At 48.2% G+C, this 16,883-nt stretch overlaps 1 protein-coding gene and 1 pseudogene across 2 annotated transcripts; one reads left to right on the top strand and one right to left on the bottom strand.

The window, feature by feature from the left end:
* The first annotated feature begins 9,363 nt into the window (after positions 1–9,363).
* LOC119326010 (uncharacterized isomerase BH0283-like) lies at positions 9,364–12,400 on the top strand. Of its 2 annotated transcripts, XM_037599731.1 has the most exons (5): positions 9,364–10,293; positions 10,439–10,954; positions 11,532–11,693; positions 11,901–11,984; positions 12,112–12,400. In XM_037599731.1, exons 1-4 carry the CDS (start codon positions 10,264–10,266, stop codon positions 11,982–11,984), a joined length of 792 nt encoding a protein of 263 aa, XP_037455628.1. In that variant the 5' UTR covers positions 9,364–10,263; the 3' UTR covers positions 12,112–12,400. The 2 variants fall into 2 exon arrangements, with proteins under 2 accessions (XP_037455628.1, XP_037455622.1); XM_037599725.1 differs by lacking the exon at positions 11,901–11,984.
* Positions 12,401–13,047: 647 nt separating this feature from the next.
* On the bottom strand, positions 13,048–16,623 carry LOC119350265 (annotated as a pseudogene).
* Between the last annotated feature and the right edge of the window lie 260 nt (positions 16,624–16,883).

The following is a 16,883-nucleotide window of genomic DNA, read 5'->3' as shown; positions in this document are numbered from 1 at the left end:
GAGGCCATGCAATAAATCTGCTACACTTATTTGATGTGCCACAAAAGTTCAAGGTCATGAGTCTTATAGTTGAAACTATCAAGAAGACAGCTACGGACCAAAAGAGAAGTTGTGGGTATGCCCCACAGATCCAGGAGCTGATTAACTCCAAGATGGGCACTGGCACATACTTGTTGGACAAGGATCACATGCCTATCTATCCAGATTTTGAGGACAACCAAGTGGTTATGGATGAAGATGAACCATCTTCTGTGCAAGCACAAGCAAAGAAGGAGAAGGCAAGGACTGAGAAGGCTATCAAGATGCCAACAATGGAAGAGGCATCTCAGTACTTCTTGAAGAGCAAACAGGATCAACTTGGCTACTTGATTGCATCCACTCTAAGGATTGAGAAGGGGCTGGCCACCCTGACTCAAAACCAGGAGAGCCTGGAGAGGATCATGGAGCAGAAGTTCTATGACTTGGATGTGAAGGTAACTGAGATCCAGTCTGTTGTTGAGCAACTCCAGGATGACATGTAGGAGAGGAAGGGCAAGACAACCACTGAGGCATTTGCCAAAGTGCCTAGAGCTCAGAAGTCAGCTGCAGTGCCAGTGACAGACACCAGAGCCACTTCATCTGCACCAGCTACAGCCCCAGTGCAACCAGCTCCAGCACCTACTCCACCAGCTCCATCCACCTCTACTGAAGTCTTCGTCCAAGGAGCCATCTCTACACCACCACCTAAAGATCAAGCCTGAGAGACGATTTAGTGCTATGCATTTTCTATGAACTTTTTGGTAACTTGTTGCCAAAGGGGGAGAAAAATGTATAGATCATAGGCTTCAAGAGAGAGCGTTGCTTTTTATTCTCTCTTGCTTTGGTGGTTGAACTTTATTTCCTTGCTTGAGACACCTTATGTCTGTGTGATACTTGGATGATCATGTGTTTGATCATATGCTACATTAATGCTTGTTGGATGACATTATCCTTTTATCTCTATATGATCATTCACTTTGCTTGGTGATGAGAGCATGTATTCAATTGTTATCATTTTGAGCGCTCCACCAAGATGTATGTGACATGGAAGAGTAACCCATGAGCCCAACTCTTTGTGCATTTGCAGTCCAAAGCAAATCTTAAACTATGCACAAATTTAGGGGGAGCTCTTGCTTATCACATACTTCTCAAAGCGACAAATTTTTTCACTCTTATTATCATTTGTCGAAGCTTTGATCTATATGTTGTCATCAATTACCAAAAAGAGGGAGATTGAAAGTGCAACTATCCCTAGGTGGTTTTGGTAATTCCTAACAACATATAGCTCATTGAGCTAACATTATTCCAAGATAAATATTTCAGGAAAAGCCCAACGAATGGCATGGCATGGATGAGAAAAGTGGACCCCTCAAAATACTAAGGATAAAAGGATTGGCTCAAGCTCAAAGCACATTTTATATTTTAGTGATCCAAGATCACATTGAGTCTATAGGAAAAGCCAATACTATCAAGGAGGGATGAGGTGTTGCTTAATGAGGTTCTTGCTTCATAGTGCTTAGTGATATGCTCCAAAACCCTCAACTACTTTCCCACATCCACATATGACCTAAACCAAAAGTCAAACTTGGCCCCACCAATTCTTTCTATCCGGCGCCACCGAGTTCAGATGTCATAACCACTGCCACAAACCCTAGGCAAATCGGTCTCACCGATAGGGATCTCGCTCTCACCGAGATGGGATTGTAATCTCTCTGTTTCCCTTCGTAACGTTTTGGTACCACCGAGATGAGCGATCGGTCCCACCGAGATTGCAATGTAAACTCCCTGTTTCCTTTTCGTAACATTTCGGTCCCACCGAAATGAGCGAACCGGTCCCACCGAGTTTACCTGACCAACTCTCTGGTTAGCTTATTACCAAAATCGGTCCCACCGAGTTTGTGTAATCGGTCTCACCGAGATTAGTTATGCCCTAACCCTAATCATATCGGTCCTACCGAGTTGCATGTCGGTCCCACCGAAAATCCTAACGGTCACTAGATTTGCTGAATCGGTCTGACCGAGTTTATCAATTCGGTCCCACCGAGTTTGGCAAGTTGTGTGTAATGGTTAGATTTTGTGTGGAGGCTATATACCCCTCCACCTCCTCTTCATTCGTAGAGAGAGCCATCAGAATGAACCTACACTTCCAACTTGCATTTTCTGAGAGAGAACCACCTACACTTGTGTTGAGGCCAAGATATTCCATTCCTACCATATGAATCTTGATCTCTAGCCTTCCCCAAGTTGCTTTCCACTCAAACCTTATTTCCACCAAATCCAAATCCTGTGAGAGAGAGTTGAGTGTTGAGGAGACTATCATTTGAAGCATAAGAGCAAGGAGTTCATCATCAACACACCATTTATTACTTCTTGGAGAGTGGTGTCTCCTAGATTGGCTAGGTTTCACTTGGGAGCCTCTGAGAAGATTGTGGAGTTGAACCAAGGAGTTTGTAAGGGCAAGGAGATCGCCTACTTCGTGAAGATCTACCGCTAGTGAGGCAAGTCCTTCGTGGGCGACGGCCATGGTGGGATAGACAAGGTTGCTTCTTCGTGGACCCTTCATGGGTGGAGCCCTCCGTGGACTCGCGCAATCGTTACCCTTCGTGGGTTGAAGTCTCCATCAATGTGGATGTACGATAGCACCACCTATCGGAACCACGACAAAAATATCCGTGTCTCCAATTGCGTTTGAATTCTCCAAACCCTTCCCTTTACATTCTTACAAGTTGCATGCTTTACTTTCCGCTGCCCATATACTCTTTGCATGCTTGCTTGAATTGTGTTAAGATTGCTTGACTTGTGCTAAGATAGCTAAAATCTGCCAAAGACTAAAATTGGGAAAAGGATAAGTTTTATTTGGTCAAGTAGTCTAATCACCCCCCCCCCTCTAGACATACTTTTGATCCTACAGCGGCGACTATAGGCTGCCCTAGGTCGACCTGATCGCCCCTAGAGCCTCGTACATTCGCGGCCCTCCATTGCTGAAGAATGACGAAGAACGAGGAAGAAGATACAAGGGTGGGGATAGACGAACACTAAAAAGTAGTAGATGTGTTTGTTTGATTGTGTGTTGTTCAATCGGTCGTCACCCCTTAGGTATATAAGAGGCGTATGGACTTCCCCTACAAGAAAAGGACTCCAATTCACATCCAAATCTTACAAAACCGAACTCGGATTTAGGTAAGTCTGGAACATCAGTTAGGCTTTTAGGTCCCACAAGCCACAAACGACCTCCTATGAAGATGAGCCTAGAAGATACAAACGACCACTAAACTATACCAATGCAACCACTAAGTGACCCAACACACCTATCAGACATCAAAATAGGTCGTCCTACCTCTGATCTAACAAATAGAAATATCCAGTGGACCATGGATCTATTAGGTAATTAGCGGAGCAACTACCAGATACGTAGGCCCGATCAGCACACGCGCATCGAAACTGACCCAAGCACACTTTAGCTACCAGCTGGCAGATCAACATGATTAGCTCTGAGATCGGGTGAAGGAGAAGATAAAAATGCTGAGAGGGTTCATAAGTCATCTATTTTACCATCTTTTAGGATCACAGTATCACTACATGAGAATGCACTCCTCTGATGTACTAATATACTTATTGATATCGAGTGGACATCTACGTGAAGTTATAACCAAGTGTTGTGTATCATTTGAGTTATAAACAAGTATTTCCTATATTGGTAATCCACTGCATGCATGGAGATAGATAAATCTAGAAGTTTTTAATTAAGTCCTTATTTATTATTAATACCATGAAGTACATTCAGAGTTGGTAAACCCATGCACCCATGGCTCTTTCTCCATAGTTAGAACCTCTTTTATAACCTTTTTGCTCTCCTTTGAATTCTTAAATTGACCGACAATCTTCACTTCTAAGTTGAAAACATCAACTTTTGGTTCTTTATTCAAGGAATTTTTTGCAACACTACATACAAACTTCAGTTTTAGAGCCTGGGTGGACGTTTCTACATCCAAATCTACTGATCGTTTATGCAACCCTAGGTATCGGTATGTACACTTGAACAACTTCTCTGTCAACACAGACAATAATAATTTATTCACAATAGTGAATGGTTATATATAAGTCGTCTGAATTTGCATTTTGGGTAAATCAATTTCATGGGAGAAAAAGGAGGCGAGGCGGAGCTTCGAGGTCGAGCCGGGAGCACCATGATCAGTGGTAGTGAGGCATGGGGCCGCATGCGAGGCTGAGGCCTAATGAGTCAGAGCTGGTGACGACACAATTGGTGAAGGCGCGTCTAATGGTTGACAGGTGCAAGTGGGGGACAATTTAGTATTGGTTCTTGTTCAGATTAGACAACACCCACTTCAGAGGCAGAGACGACATGATGAGTGGCAACGAAACGTGTCGTCGCAGCTAGAGAGGAGGTAGTGAAACCTGGAGGCAAGCATCGGAGGAGGAACCGCTTCGAAGAGAAAGAAAGTTGAAGGAAGAAGGACGGCTGTTGGATCTTAATCCAAAACAATCTAGAAAGTAGACTTATCCAAAATAAATTTCAGGCAACTTAGTCCCTAATTTATTTACTTATATATTAAATAGGGGTGCATGACAATGCATCATGACACATGCGTACGTACTTCCTCCATTTTTATTTACTCAATTGTCTTAAGGCAAACATTGTAAATTTTGACCAAGTCTATAAAATAAACAGTACTATTGGATTCATCTTTCAATATATTTTCACACCATATAGATTTGTTATTGTAAATGTTTATATTGTTCTCCATAAATTTGGTCAATTTTAAAAAGATTGACCTAAGAAAAAGTTAATATGCAAAGTAAATCTGGACACGATGATTTGGCTCTCGAGTGTATGATGAACAGTAAAATAAAAATATATAACAAACAAATTCAAAAAATCCCAATTTTTTAGGCATGCAAGATACTCTAATGCGTGATGGCCGTGCCAAATTTGGTGATGTTTGGACATTTGAGTAGCTCTCAGCAAGAAAACAAAATTTAGACCCGTGAGAAAGTTTTAAAAAATGCATTGTTTGGAGCTTATTTTGTCTTTTTACCATGAGCTCCTTGAATGTCATTTACCCACAACATTTTTCACGCACCTGACACACTCAAGCATCTTGCATGCAAAATAATCATATATTTTTTGCTATTTTTTTTACTCTTCATCAGGTGCAGATTCGATTTTTTTATTGATAGTAATTAGTACTGCAGCAATTAGAAAATTGATAATGAGTGGGCCAAAATTTGAAAAATAGGAAGGACGCTATGTACAACGGTGTCCAGGCTGGACACTATTGCGAATGACGTCCATAGGTGGACGCTATTATAAACAGCGTCTAGTTATAGGGTTCGATGGGGTGCTCCTATTTAACTATACTGAGAGTATTTCCTTTAATAGATTTGATATGTGAGTTTTGGATATTTTGTGATGGTTGTAAGGCACCGATAACAAATCACTGAAATACCCATTTGTACCATTCTAGCATAGTTTGCTTTTGCCAAATTAGATGTAAAATAGTCTTACAACATTTGAATGTATGCATTTCTAACTCATTAGCTACCAAAACTGTTGCAAACAAGTCTAATTGTGAATTCTACACCTGTGACTTAATTGCTTTTTGGGCTGCCTTGAGGGCGAAAGCCTCCAGCGATTCAAGCAGGGACAGTGTGCTCCGGTACACTCCTTTGCAACTAAGAAAACAACTCGAGTGGTGAGCTAGTGAGGAGACATCCCCTCTTTCCCTCTCCCTTTTGGGTCGCTCCCTCGAGCTACTGGAGGCTAACCCTAGCCATCGTCATTGGGGCCCCCCTCCCCCTCTCCCTCCTTCCTAGTCATTGCCAGAGGGCACGTTCGCCCCATCAGTGTAGCCGGCGGCGGGGATGTTTTCTCTTCCATGCACAGGAGGTTGGGCGCGGGCCAGTTCGGGCAGGCATGGATGCCGCGTTGGACAACGGGCGCGGCGGTGCACCGAAGTGGCCACAGACGGCATCATGGCGGCAACATGACGGCTAGCAGGTGGCGTGGGCTGTTGGGCGCGATGGCGTGGGCTACAGACGGCTACCCCTGCCATGGGCATGCCGGCAGCATGGTGTCCGGTGTTCGGCACCAATGGTGGTCTTGAAGGCAGAGAGTGCATGCCAGAGGGTAATCATTGTATGGCTTGCGCAAGGCCGCCGGCGGCGGCAGCCGTGGACGTCATTACCTTTCTGAAGGCGGCGTTGTGGCTACTCTCCTCCTTCGTTTGCTCCAGGTGAAAACCATGATCTTTTTGGATCAGCGGTGGTGGTGCTTTAGTGTCGTATCCTTCCTAAAGGCATTGTCTTGGAGTCCACGGTTCGTCGGGTGCAACATCATTTCTTTGTGACGCCTCTATCACCGTGGAGCACTCCGACTGTTCTCGCGGGACTCTCTCTGTATTCTTGCTGCGAGCTTGGAGTGGGTCGTGGTGGTGTCACGTTCTTTTGCATTGTTGTGTCCTGTCCCGGGTGTATGTGGTGAGGTGCGAGTTGTATGCATCGAGTTATATGATAGTTGCTTTATTTATAAAGCGGGGTGCGAGCCTTTTTCGATAGAAAACAACTTGAGTTCACGGCAACATGCACAAATATTCACGCACAAATTCACAACACATCCACTCACACGGTTGCGCATGCCTAGTGTAGGAGAGCGAGAAGGGTGGAGAGAAGGCTCGTGATGATGTGTTAGTAGTCAATGTTGTTACAGATGACTCCAAGCATAATAGGGAAGAGGTAGGGGTGGTCCTTCCTATGACTGCCGGAGTTGGACAACTGGGGTCCTAGAGGCGAGGGGGTTCAGCGGATCACCATCGCAAGCGAGGCACGACAATGGGAAATGGCAAAGAGGTGATAACAACGAGCAAAAGGAGGGTGGTTCGTTGCTGGAGCGCTATTTTCGGCGGGCTAGAGGTGATGGAGTCTAGCTTTGGTCATGTGGAGGTGGCTGAGGGTACAAGTCAAAGGCCGGAGGTAGCCAGGAACCAAACAGTGGACGCTGTTTATAAGAGCGTCCAACCTTGGACGTTGTTGGTACTGGCGTCCAGCCTTGGACGCTGTTATTCCTAGCGTCCTTTCTATTTTTCAAATTTTTCATTAATATTTATTAGTTTCAGAATTACTAGAATATTAATTATCAATAATAAAAATTTCGGGGTGCAGATGATCTCGGGCTCAGAATTAAATATTCAAGTAAATCTCTACTACTTCAAACAACTTAAGGTTTCTTTCCCACCAGGTAAAACTCTTCATCAACCGGTTCCTCCTCTCTCACCATATCCCTCCACCGATTTGTTTCGTTCGTTTCTTTTTTGTACGACACCATATTTGATTGTATCTTCCCGTACGCCCCTCGAACACATTAATTAACTTATCTTTTGCACCACCGCATCAATTCCACCTTAATTAACTTATCTTTTGCACCACCGCATCAATTCCACCTTAATTAACTTACCTTTTGCAATAATTCTATACATCACATAATTTACTTGTTTGACGTATCGATTCCATAATATAAGTACCATACACAACACATTCTACGTTATTTCTCGCTCCATCCGTCGCTCGCAGGGCCGTCAGATCGTGACCTATTGGTCCACTGGATTGTGAGGGCTCGCGACTCGCATGAAGATTTGGTGCACATGCCTGGGCCCTATTACCTGGGCCAACCCTATTCATTGCAAATAAATTCGGCAAGATCAGTAATGCTGCAAAACTTGCTCCCGCAACATCACCTACGTTGCATGAATGTGAAGGCAAAAAAATTCTGCAACATTACCTTTGTTGCATAAAAGTGGAGACAATTGTTTTCCGCAACATCACCACAATTGCAAAGTTTTCTGCAACAATGCCATTATTGCAAAACTTACATCACGTCTCCGCACAAAGTCTCTGTTTCAGCAACAACCTACTTGTCACAATTCGTGAAGTCACACGATAACGCTTCAGAGCAGTTTGCGACAAAATCGTTGCTGCAGAGGGATGAGCGTAACGACTAGCTTGTTACAATTTTGTGACGCTCACGTGGGGAGATCTAACGGCGTGGGAGGTGATCGATCTTTCCCGAACTTCAACCGACGGATGCGTAGCACGGCCATTGTTTCTGTAACACCGCACTTGTTGCAGAAGAAAGGTGAAGAACGTGGGTGATACATTGGACGGCCAGCAGCGCGTCCATCCAACGGCCAGCCAGGCGGCGGATGTATTTAACTAATCCACCAGCTAAGGTAAGTTTAGGTCATTGATGTACACGTTTGATTTGTATCGGCTCACATGCGTTATGGGATTAGGAGATCATGCCCGAGTCTATGAGAATGCATGCATTTCAGAAAGTTTGGATTTTCTGAAAACACAATTCATATATCTCCTTTTCTCTCCGACTTAGAGCATCCACAGTGTGATGTTTTGCTGCCTCTAAGGCAGCCTCTAAAGCCATAGAGGCATACACTATACATTGTGAGAACAGCCTCTAAACTAAATTTGCTTAGCGTCGACGCTATGCTTGGAGGCGGCCTCCAATTCTGTCCATGCAATAAAATAATTCACTGGCCCCACATGTCATAGAAAAAGAGTATGCATGTGTCATATCAAGAGGATGAAAAGGAGCTCCTTTGGTAATCAGTATATTATACCTAGTGGGGACACCTTAGAGGCTGGTAACATTTGCTATACACTACGGAATTTTGAGCTGACTCTAACAGCAGGACGTGGGTCCCAGCTTGGAGGCAAGCCAGCCTCCAGACGCTGTGGATGCCCTTAGTCAAAAAAGCCGAGCTGCAGATGCCGACAATGCACGACAATCCAGACAGGCTCGTCGGTGTATTTTTTTTCTATCTATTATGGTTGTGCTGAAACATTATTTGGCACCGTAGCAACACACAGATAATTATACCTAGTAAATAAAAACAGGGACGACAAACATGTTAGTCAGGAATAGTAAATCCACATGTTCTATGAGGCAATAACATTATCTGTACTAACTGACCTTAAGTGCGTAGGCACATGAGAGCATCTACAACCCCACTCCCTATTCTCCTAAATGCTCGAGCAGACAGTCCAATGCTCGATCAGAAGAAAAAAAAAAGATTCAACCGGATCTTTCATTTCGTCCTTAACGTCCAGAATGTCTGCCCCACCTCAAATCCATCTCAAATCTGAGATGGACATGAGGATGCTCGGGCGCGTCAGATCACGCCCGGACAACCCACATAGGTCCATCTGCAGCCACACACACCCACCTCTCTCCTTTTTCACACGCGGCACGAGGACGGAGCATGCCTATCCCGGAGCTCGCTCGCTCATTCGGCGGCAGCTCGGCCCCGTCCTCCGGCAGCGGCTTCGCGCCCTCACACCATGGGATTGGGAGGCCTCCACTCTGGCAGCGGCCTCGCGCGCTGCGCTTGTGCCGGAGCATGGCATGGCTGCCACGCCCGCGCCGCCTTAGAGCTCCCGCGCGTCCGGCTCCTGTGCTCGCCGCGCCGCGCTTGTGTCGCAACACAGCATGGCTACCACGCCCGCGCCGCCCCGCAGCTCCCGTGCGTCGGGCTCGTGCCGGAGCACGGCATGATTGGCACGCACGCGTCACTCAGGAGCTCGCGTGCACCGTGGCGTGCGTGCCGGGCGTGCTGGCAGGCCGGCTGCAGCTGTGTGCGTGCGCAGCCGTGCGTGTTGGCTGGCCGCCACAGCCGCGCGGGACGGGTGTGCTGTCTGGCCGGCCGCACATCCATGCTTGCTAGCTAGCTAGTTGGCCGCTTGCGTGCGTGCACTGCTGCCGCTGCTTTGCGTGCTGGCCACGGGCTGGCGAGCCGCTGCATGCACAGCCGTGTGCTGGCCACGAGCTTGCCGCCGCGCGCATGCTGGTCGAGACGCTTCCGCCCACGCAGCTCGCCGTCGGAGCTTGCCGCCACCACTGCCGCTTCGACCTCGTGCTGGAGGTCCAGACACTGCCGTTGTTGCTCTACGTGCCCGCACATAAGGTGTTTGTGAAAATGGCTCAAAAGCGAGGAGAAAAATTTAAGATACGTGAGTATTTGGAAGCAAATTTAAGGCGCGTTCGCAGAGGTTTGAGGGGCCATATTAGCTATGCGTGGCTGTAGATGCTCTGAGGGCTCTACCTGCCGATGGCTAGGACAGTATCTTTTGAAAACGTGGTGGATCTGGATCGTCGTCTAGCATCATCCAGTACACCCTGCACAGATTTGGAGCTAGGCACCTAGCTGCTTCTTGGCAATGGCCAACCGAGCCGTCCAGTACGCCATGGTCAGTGCGCTGCGCCCTTACCTGCTCATCAACTGCCTGCTATAGCTCATGGATCGATCCGGCATTTTTCTCTTCTCGTAGTATCAGCAATTTGCTCCATCGCATTTCAACGTACATAGTTTTTGTGTGGTTGGCACGCACGCAGGTGGATGCCTTCACTGGCGAGCCGTTCAAGGGCAACCCGGCGGCGGTGTGCCTCCTGGATGACGAAGCCGCGGCCGATGACGACCGGTGGCTTCAGTCTGTCGCCGCGGAGTTCAACGTCTCCCAGACGGCCTTCCTCTCCCGCCGCGACGGCGGCTCCAGCTCGTTCACCCCGCGGTTCCGCCTCCGCTGGTTCAGCCCCGCCACCGAGGTCCCGCTGTGCGGGCACGGGACACTGGCGTCCGCCCACCTCCTCTTCACCGCCGTCCTCGCGAAGCAGCACGACGTGATCGAGTTCGTGACCGAGTCCGGGGTCCTGACCGCCCGGAAGGTTCCCGTTGCAAGTTCGCGGCCGCGGGTGACGGAGGAGGAGCAGGGGAAACCGTTCATCGAGCTGGATTTCCCTACGAGCGATGTTCTCGTGGACTGCAGCTCCAGCCACGAGCTGCCGTCCATATTCCTGAAGGCCGCGCCCGTCGTCGGAGTTCATCGAGCGGCAATCACCGACGACTTCATTGTACGTATATAACTGCCTCACCATTGCTCCATTGCTCTGTCACGAGCATTCGGATACCAATCTGAGCAATGCTACAAGCACGGGCACATAATTACGGATTTAACGGGGAAGCTTAGCTGGGATAATTTGACCGGGAGAAATCAGTGTGAGGGTCACAGGTAGTTTTCTTTTGCAGGTGTATAGAGGTAGTATTTCTTTAGAGAAATATCAGAACTATATTCGCCAAATCATAAAATTCAGAACTATGGCAAAATCGTGGCAACCTGCAACGAAAACTGAGCGGTAGTAGGCTGTGACGGCGTGGATAAACCGGGTAGCAGCTGCTGGAGTAAGCAGTATCTGAACCGGCTGGTTGAGAGTGGTGATTAGGATTTAGGAGCTACAGTATTAGGGTTCTTCTAGTTGGACTGCTTCTGCCTCCAACAGTCCAAACAATGTTTCGAGTTAGAATTTTCTACACCTATTTGCTGAGCATAACAACGGATTTGCGAACTCAACTCCTATGAGGTAGCAGATCAGGCAACTATGCTATACATCTACATGACCAAAAGAATCTGCGCGTCGTGGCCTTTTTCAGGTAGAACTTTCATCGGGAGAAGAGGTTGCTGATGTCCTTCCTAACTTGGAACAACTTAAAAAGTGTGCTGGCAGAGGTGTTATTGTTACAGGACAGGCGCCACCTGGATGTGGTTATGACTTCTTCTCACGTTTCTTCGCCCCGAAAAAAGGGGTAGACGAGGTGATCTTGTAAACTTTCTCTAAGTTCAGTACATATATAATACAGTAGTACATGAAGCTTGTTTAACTTATGGTCTTCTTTCTTGAGTTAGAAATAGCAACACACCTACATTTAATTTTGAAAAAAAAATTACGGCCATATTGTCTATGTAGAATATATCATCTTCTTTCATATCTCATAACCCATCGGCATTGTGCTACATAACAGGACCCTGTTTGTGGCAGTGCACACTGTGCTCTAGCACCATACTGGGCCCGAAAACTGGGCAAACAAAGACTGACGGCGTTTTAAGTATGTCTTGACTCTTGACTACCTCTACGACCAACTGGATCATTCTTTCAATATGCATGTGTTTGAGAAAAGTTGCTAAAATATGCGCTTAATCATCTTAAATCATTCATTTACCATGTATCATCAGGTATCTAAAAGGACCGGAACACTTTATCTGGAGTTGGATGCTGCAAATCGGAGGGTAAAAATTCAAGGACAAGCCGTTACTGTGATGGTTGGAACACTCCTAGCTTAGCTAGCTAGCTAGCATATATTTTCCATCTGTGTATGCTTTGAACTACGGTGTCAAACCAATGCATTGTTACATTTGTTGTTTTAACACTAACGGTCTTACTCCTGTGGGAGTACATATTCCGTGGTGAATTTATTGACTGGTTTGGTATCGTAGGCTTCGTAGCTGTGTTGATTATTTTCTCTATGAACTCGGTCAATTTATAATATACATAACTTAGGGCAAAACTTATAAGCCTTTTATTTCATACTTTAGAACGGATGAAGTAAAGTTCATATTTTAAAATATGTTTTAAACATATTTTGAAAATGTCAAAAAAATCCAAACAAAAACTTGGCACGTACATCTCGATATTGTACATGCTCACAAGTCGTTTCGCGAAAAACCGACAATTTATGTGTCGCGTGTGAAAAAGACAAAATCCGATGTTAAAAAATGCTGTTCACAAGATATCATTTTGTCTTTTTTACACAAGCCACAAAAAATGTCGGTTTTCTCCGAAACTTGACGTGCACACATATAATGTTGAGATGTATCGCCAAATTTTTGTATGAAATTTTTTCACACTTTAAAATATATTTTTCACGTGCAGGAGCGCGCACTCCCGAGACCCCCAACGGATTTCCGCTATTCATCTTGGTTAATAAGTATAGTCAAACAAATGTGGCAAAACTTTTGCCTTCCTTTGAAAATTTTGTTATTCTGAATGTTGCTCATGGATCTCATTTGATCAGGCGCACACACAGATTTGCAGTGCTTATCAACTAGTACAAATTATTCCAGTTATAACCTGCTAGCGATCTTAAGAAAAAACTCAAACCTAGCTAATTATTAGTACTTGGAAGGTAATATCCAAACCGGCGGCGGGTAAAAGTTTCGGACCTGCTCTCCGAGATCCCAGATTTTCTTCATCGTGCCGTCCTTGAGGCTGTACACCCCGACAGCCTGAAGATCCGACTCACCGCGACCGCCATCGCCATCGTACGTCGATCTGTTGCCGAGCTCGTTGTCAGTGTAGTAGACGCAGCTGGCCTTGATCTCCGGGCGCTCCATCATCGGCAAGCACAGCGAGTTGTTCACCCCGACGAACAGCGCGACGTTGCCGATGTCCGTCGCCTCCTTCCACTGCCCTTGGTCGCTGAGGGCATGCACCTTGAAGGAGCACGGCCGTCTGCCCTGGCCGTTCTGCTCCTTGATCACCTCGAGGTACTTGAGCACCACCATCAGCCGCCCTCCGGGCGCCGCCGCGAGGTACTTGCGGCACGACGACGAGCTGCCTTCTTCGTTTTTCCCAAGGGCCAGCCGTGGCGCGACGGCCGTGCTAGTGTACACGCCGGACACCGCATTGCGCTCCCACGCCTCCACCACGCCTGAGTAGGAGACGGAGTAGAACCGGCCGTCATGGTGGATGGCGTCCTCGACGCCTTCACGCGAGGGTGCCAGCCTCCACACAGGGTGCTTCGCCGTGGCGAAGGCCGGTGCGCCGATCTTATGTTCCATGATGAGCATCACGGCATAGCTGCTGGGGAGCGGGGACGTCGAGATGACCACCTTGCGGTAAAAATGCTCACGCATCTGATAATAGATCAACGTGCTAGTGTTGTACCCCACCGGACCCCATTCATGATCGTAGGGCGGCCCCCCGCCGAACCGGGCTTTCAGGAAGTCCGGTATGCGGAGGGAGAAGTGTAGGTATCGCGTGTCGGGCACGAAGAGACCCATGGTGGACATGTGCGGCAACCTGAGCTGCATGCCGCTGAGCGGGTTGACGAGGTAGATGTAGATCTGACCCCGGTCGTCGGCCGTGGCGAGCCACCCGCGGGAGGAGCCGAGGACGAGGTGGCCGCGCAATGCGGGGTCCGCGGCGGGCTGGAAGGTGGCGCTGCGCCGATCAGCGATGGAGAAGAGCTCGAACTTCTCCGGGGACTTTCCGGGGAGGAGGAGCCATGGCGCGTACGGCCTGAACCTTTCGTCGTTGCGGGACGCGAAGACCAAGGCGAAGTGGATGCGGTCGAGGAACCGCAGGCCTTTTTGGGAGCACGTCCGACGGGAGTCTGGGACATTTTCTGGGGACGACGGCCTTTTTGGGAGCCTCGACCGTCCTGGCGGCGGCGTTCGCGTTGGCTTTCTTGGCCGTGGCGGCCTTCCTTCGCCTGGCGGCGGCGCCCTTGCTTCTTGCCATTAGCACTTACTACAGATCGATCGGGTGGGCGTGGTGGCTAGGGCTTGGGGGGGTGTTGCCGAATGCCGACTCATACATATACCTGGATGCACCTTGAAGGAGATCGGACGGTACGTACGTGTTTGTTGGATCGGAGATCGATACACCGTCTTTTTTTTTTAAATTGGAACACCTTGCATTCCATTGCTTTAGGCCAGACCGACCAAATCGACGGTCACTGCATCAGTTACAAGAGGGGGAAAGTTTGAGAGCCACACGTATTGGCTCCCGTAAGTACCCTGCCTACCCATAGATGCCAGCGTGTGTGCTGGGATATTACAAGAGCGTGGGCAGTGTACAATGCTCCACTGGAGAAAACCTAGCTGGAGGAGGAATCTCGTCTCCCTAAAAATGGCACCCAGACTTGAACGATCCAGAACATAGATGGAGATGGCACTGACGAGGCCCAAGCAGTCTGTTTCGAACACAACCCGTCCCATTCCTTGTGCTTCAGCAAGAGAGATTGCGTGAATAAGAGCTAGTGCCTCTGCATGGACAGATTCAGTTGCGTGTTGTAGCTCCCCGGCCGCGGCAAAGATGACGTTGCCCGTGTGGTCTTGAGCGACGCAACCCCAGCCTGCGTGGTTCCCCTCCGGGGAAAAGCCCGTCGACATTAATTTTCACAACATCTGCTACGGGTTTAAACCATTTGACAGGAGGTTTGTGTTGTGTCGGCGCTCTCTTTGAGTTGAACTCCCGCCATTCTGACGAGGCCTTGGTCATCAGCAAATGGAATTGGTCGGCCGACGCCCTGCTTTGCTGGTGCTTTACTTTGTTCCTCTCAGTCCACCACATCCATAGGAGGCAAATGATCTTGAGCGAAGCTTCCTCTGGGAAAGAGAAAATGCACTCTAGGAGTTGGCGAGGGGAAGAACATTCCAAGAGCCGCAGTCTGTAATCCTCCAGGCCTGCAATGTGCCACATCTTCTTAACTTCCTTACACCGCAAGAAAGATGTCCTCCGTCTTCAGGGAGGCGTTTGCACATGAGGCAGTCAGTGTCCAGTTCCACACCGATGCGCTCGATGTTCCTGAGCATTGGATGTCTGTTATGCGCCACACGCCATATGAAATGATGGACTTTGCCCGGGCATTGGATCTTCCATAGTTTCAGCCACATCTTTCTATCTCCATCCTCCCCCGTGGAGCTGTCGCCCGACGGGTGTGCACTATGGTGCTTCTGGAGGTCAACGTGTACTCTGCAGGCGGACCTGACAGAAAACATGACCTTGCTGTCGAACTGCCACGCGATAAAATCATCATGGTGTTCAAAGATAGGGATCCCCAGGATAGTGGTGGCCTCATCCGCAAGGAAGTTTTGGCGCACGAGTTGCTGGTCCCATGTCTGTGTGGTCGGGTCGATCAGCTCCGCAACGGTGGTTAGCAAGTTATTCCCGCGTGGTGATCATGGAAATCTCACGGGGCCTGTGGGGAGCCATGGATCCTGCCATATCCCGATGTGGTCGCCGTTTCCAACTCTCCAGACCATGCCCTCCTTGATTATATCCACTCCTTGGAGAATGTTGCGCCAGACATAGCTAATGCCGGGGAATGGTTGGGCTGTTAGGAGGTCGCCGGTAGGATAGTACCGAGCTTTTAGCACCCGGGCACACAGGGAGTCTGGGGCCTGCAGTAACCTCCACACTTGGCGTGACAGCATGGCCATATTAAACGAATGCAGGTCCCTAAAGCCTAGGACTCCCTCCTACTTTGGTAGTGTCATCTTCTCCCACCCGACCCAATGGTGCTTCCTGTCATCGTCTTGGTTTGCCCACCAGAAGCGGCAGATCATCTAGCTAATACTCTCGCACATTGACTTGGTCAGATCGAAGCAGGCCATGGCATAAGTTGGTATGGCTTGGAGCACTGTTTTGATTAGGATTTCCTTTCCCTTCTTTGACAGGAGTTTGATCTTATACCCCAGCAGAATCTCCCAGATCCAGTCACGCAAGTATTTGAAGTAGGCCTGGCGTGACTTGCCTACGTAGGTCGGGAGCCCAAGGTATTTCCCTTGATGACCCTCAGTATGGAGCCCGAGCAGTTGGATCAGGCGGTCCCTTCTCTGATGTGGTGTATTCTTGCTGAAAAATATAGCTGACTTGTCACGATTGATCGTCTGGCCCGATCCTCGTTCATAAACCTCCAGGATGTCCCTGACCGCATTGACACTCTCCTCCGTGGCCTCCATGAGCAAAAGTGAGTCGTCAGCGAACAATAGATGAGTAACTAGTGGGGCTGCTGGAGCGATCTTTATGCCTTTTAGTGTTGGGGATCGTTGCAGAAATTAAAAATTTTCTACGCATCACCAAGATCAATCTATGGAGTAACTAGCAACGAGAGAGAGGGGAGTGCATCTTCATACCCTTGAAGATCGCGATGCGGAAGCGTTGCAAGAACGCAGTCGGTGGAGTCGTACACGAAGCGATTCAGATCGTGGCCGAATCCGAT

The sequence above is a fragment of the Triticum dicoccoides genome, chromosome 1B, assembly GCF_002162155.2.
Source record: "Triticum dicoccoides isolate Atlit2015 ecotype Zavitan chromosome 1B, WEW_v2.0, whole genome shotgun sequence".
In the NCBI taxonomy this organism is placed as follows: Eukaryota; Viridiplantae; Streptophyta; class Magnoliopsida; order Poales; family Poaceae; genus Triticum; species Triticum dicoccoides.
This window is presented reverse-complemented; position numbering and strand designations above follow the sequence as displayed.

What these genes read in the sequence shown, in the direction of transcription:
- LOC119326010 (XM_037599725.1), top strand. Translation starts at nt 10,264, where the DNA reads ATGGCCAACCGAGCCGTCCAGTACGCCATG. An exon ending in GAGCCGTCCAGTACGCCATG is followed by an intron (nt 10,294 to 10,438) that starts GTCAGTGCGCTG and finishes GCACGCACGCAG; the next exon opens with GTGGATGCCTTCACTGGCGA. An exon ending in CAATCACCGACGACTTCATT is followed by an intron (nt 10,955 to 11,531) that starts GTACGTATATAA and finishes GGCCTTTTTCAG; the next exon opens with GTAGAACTTTCATCGGGAGA.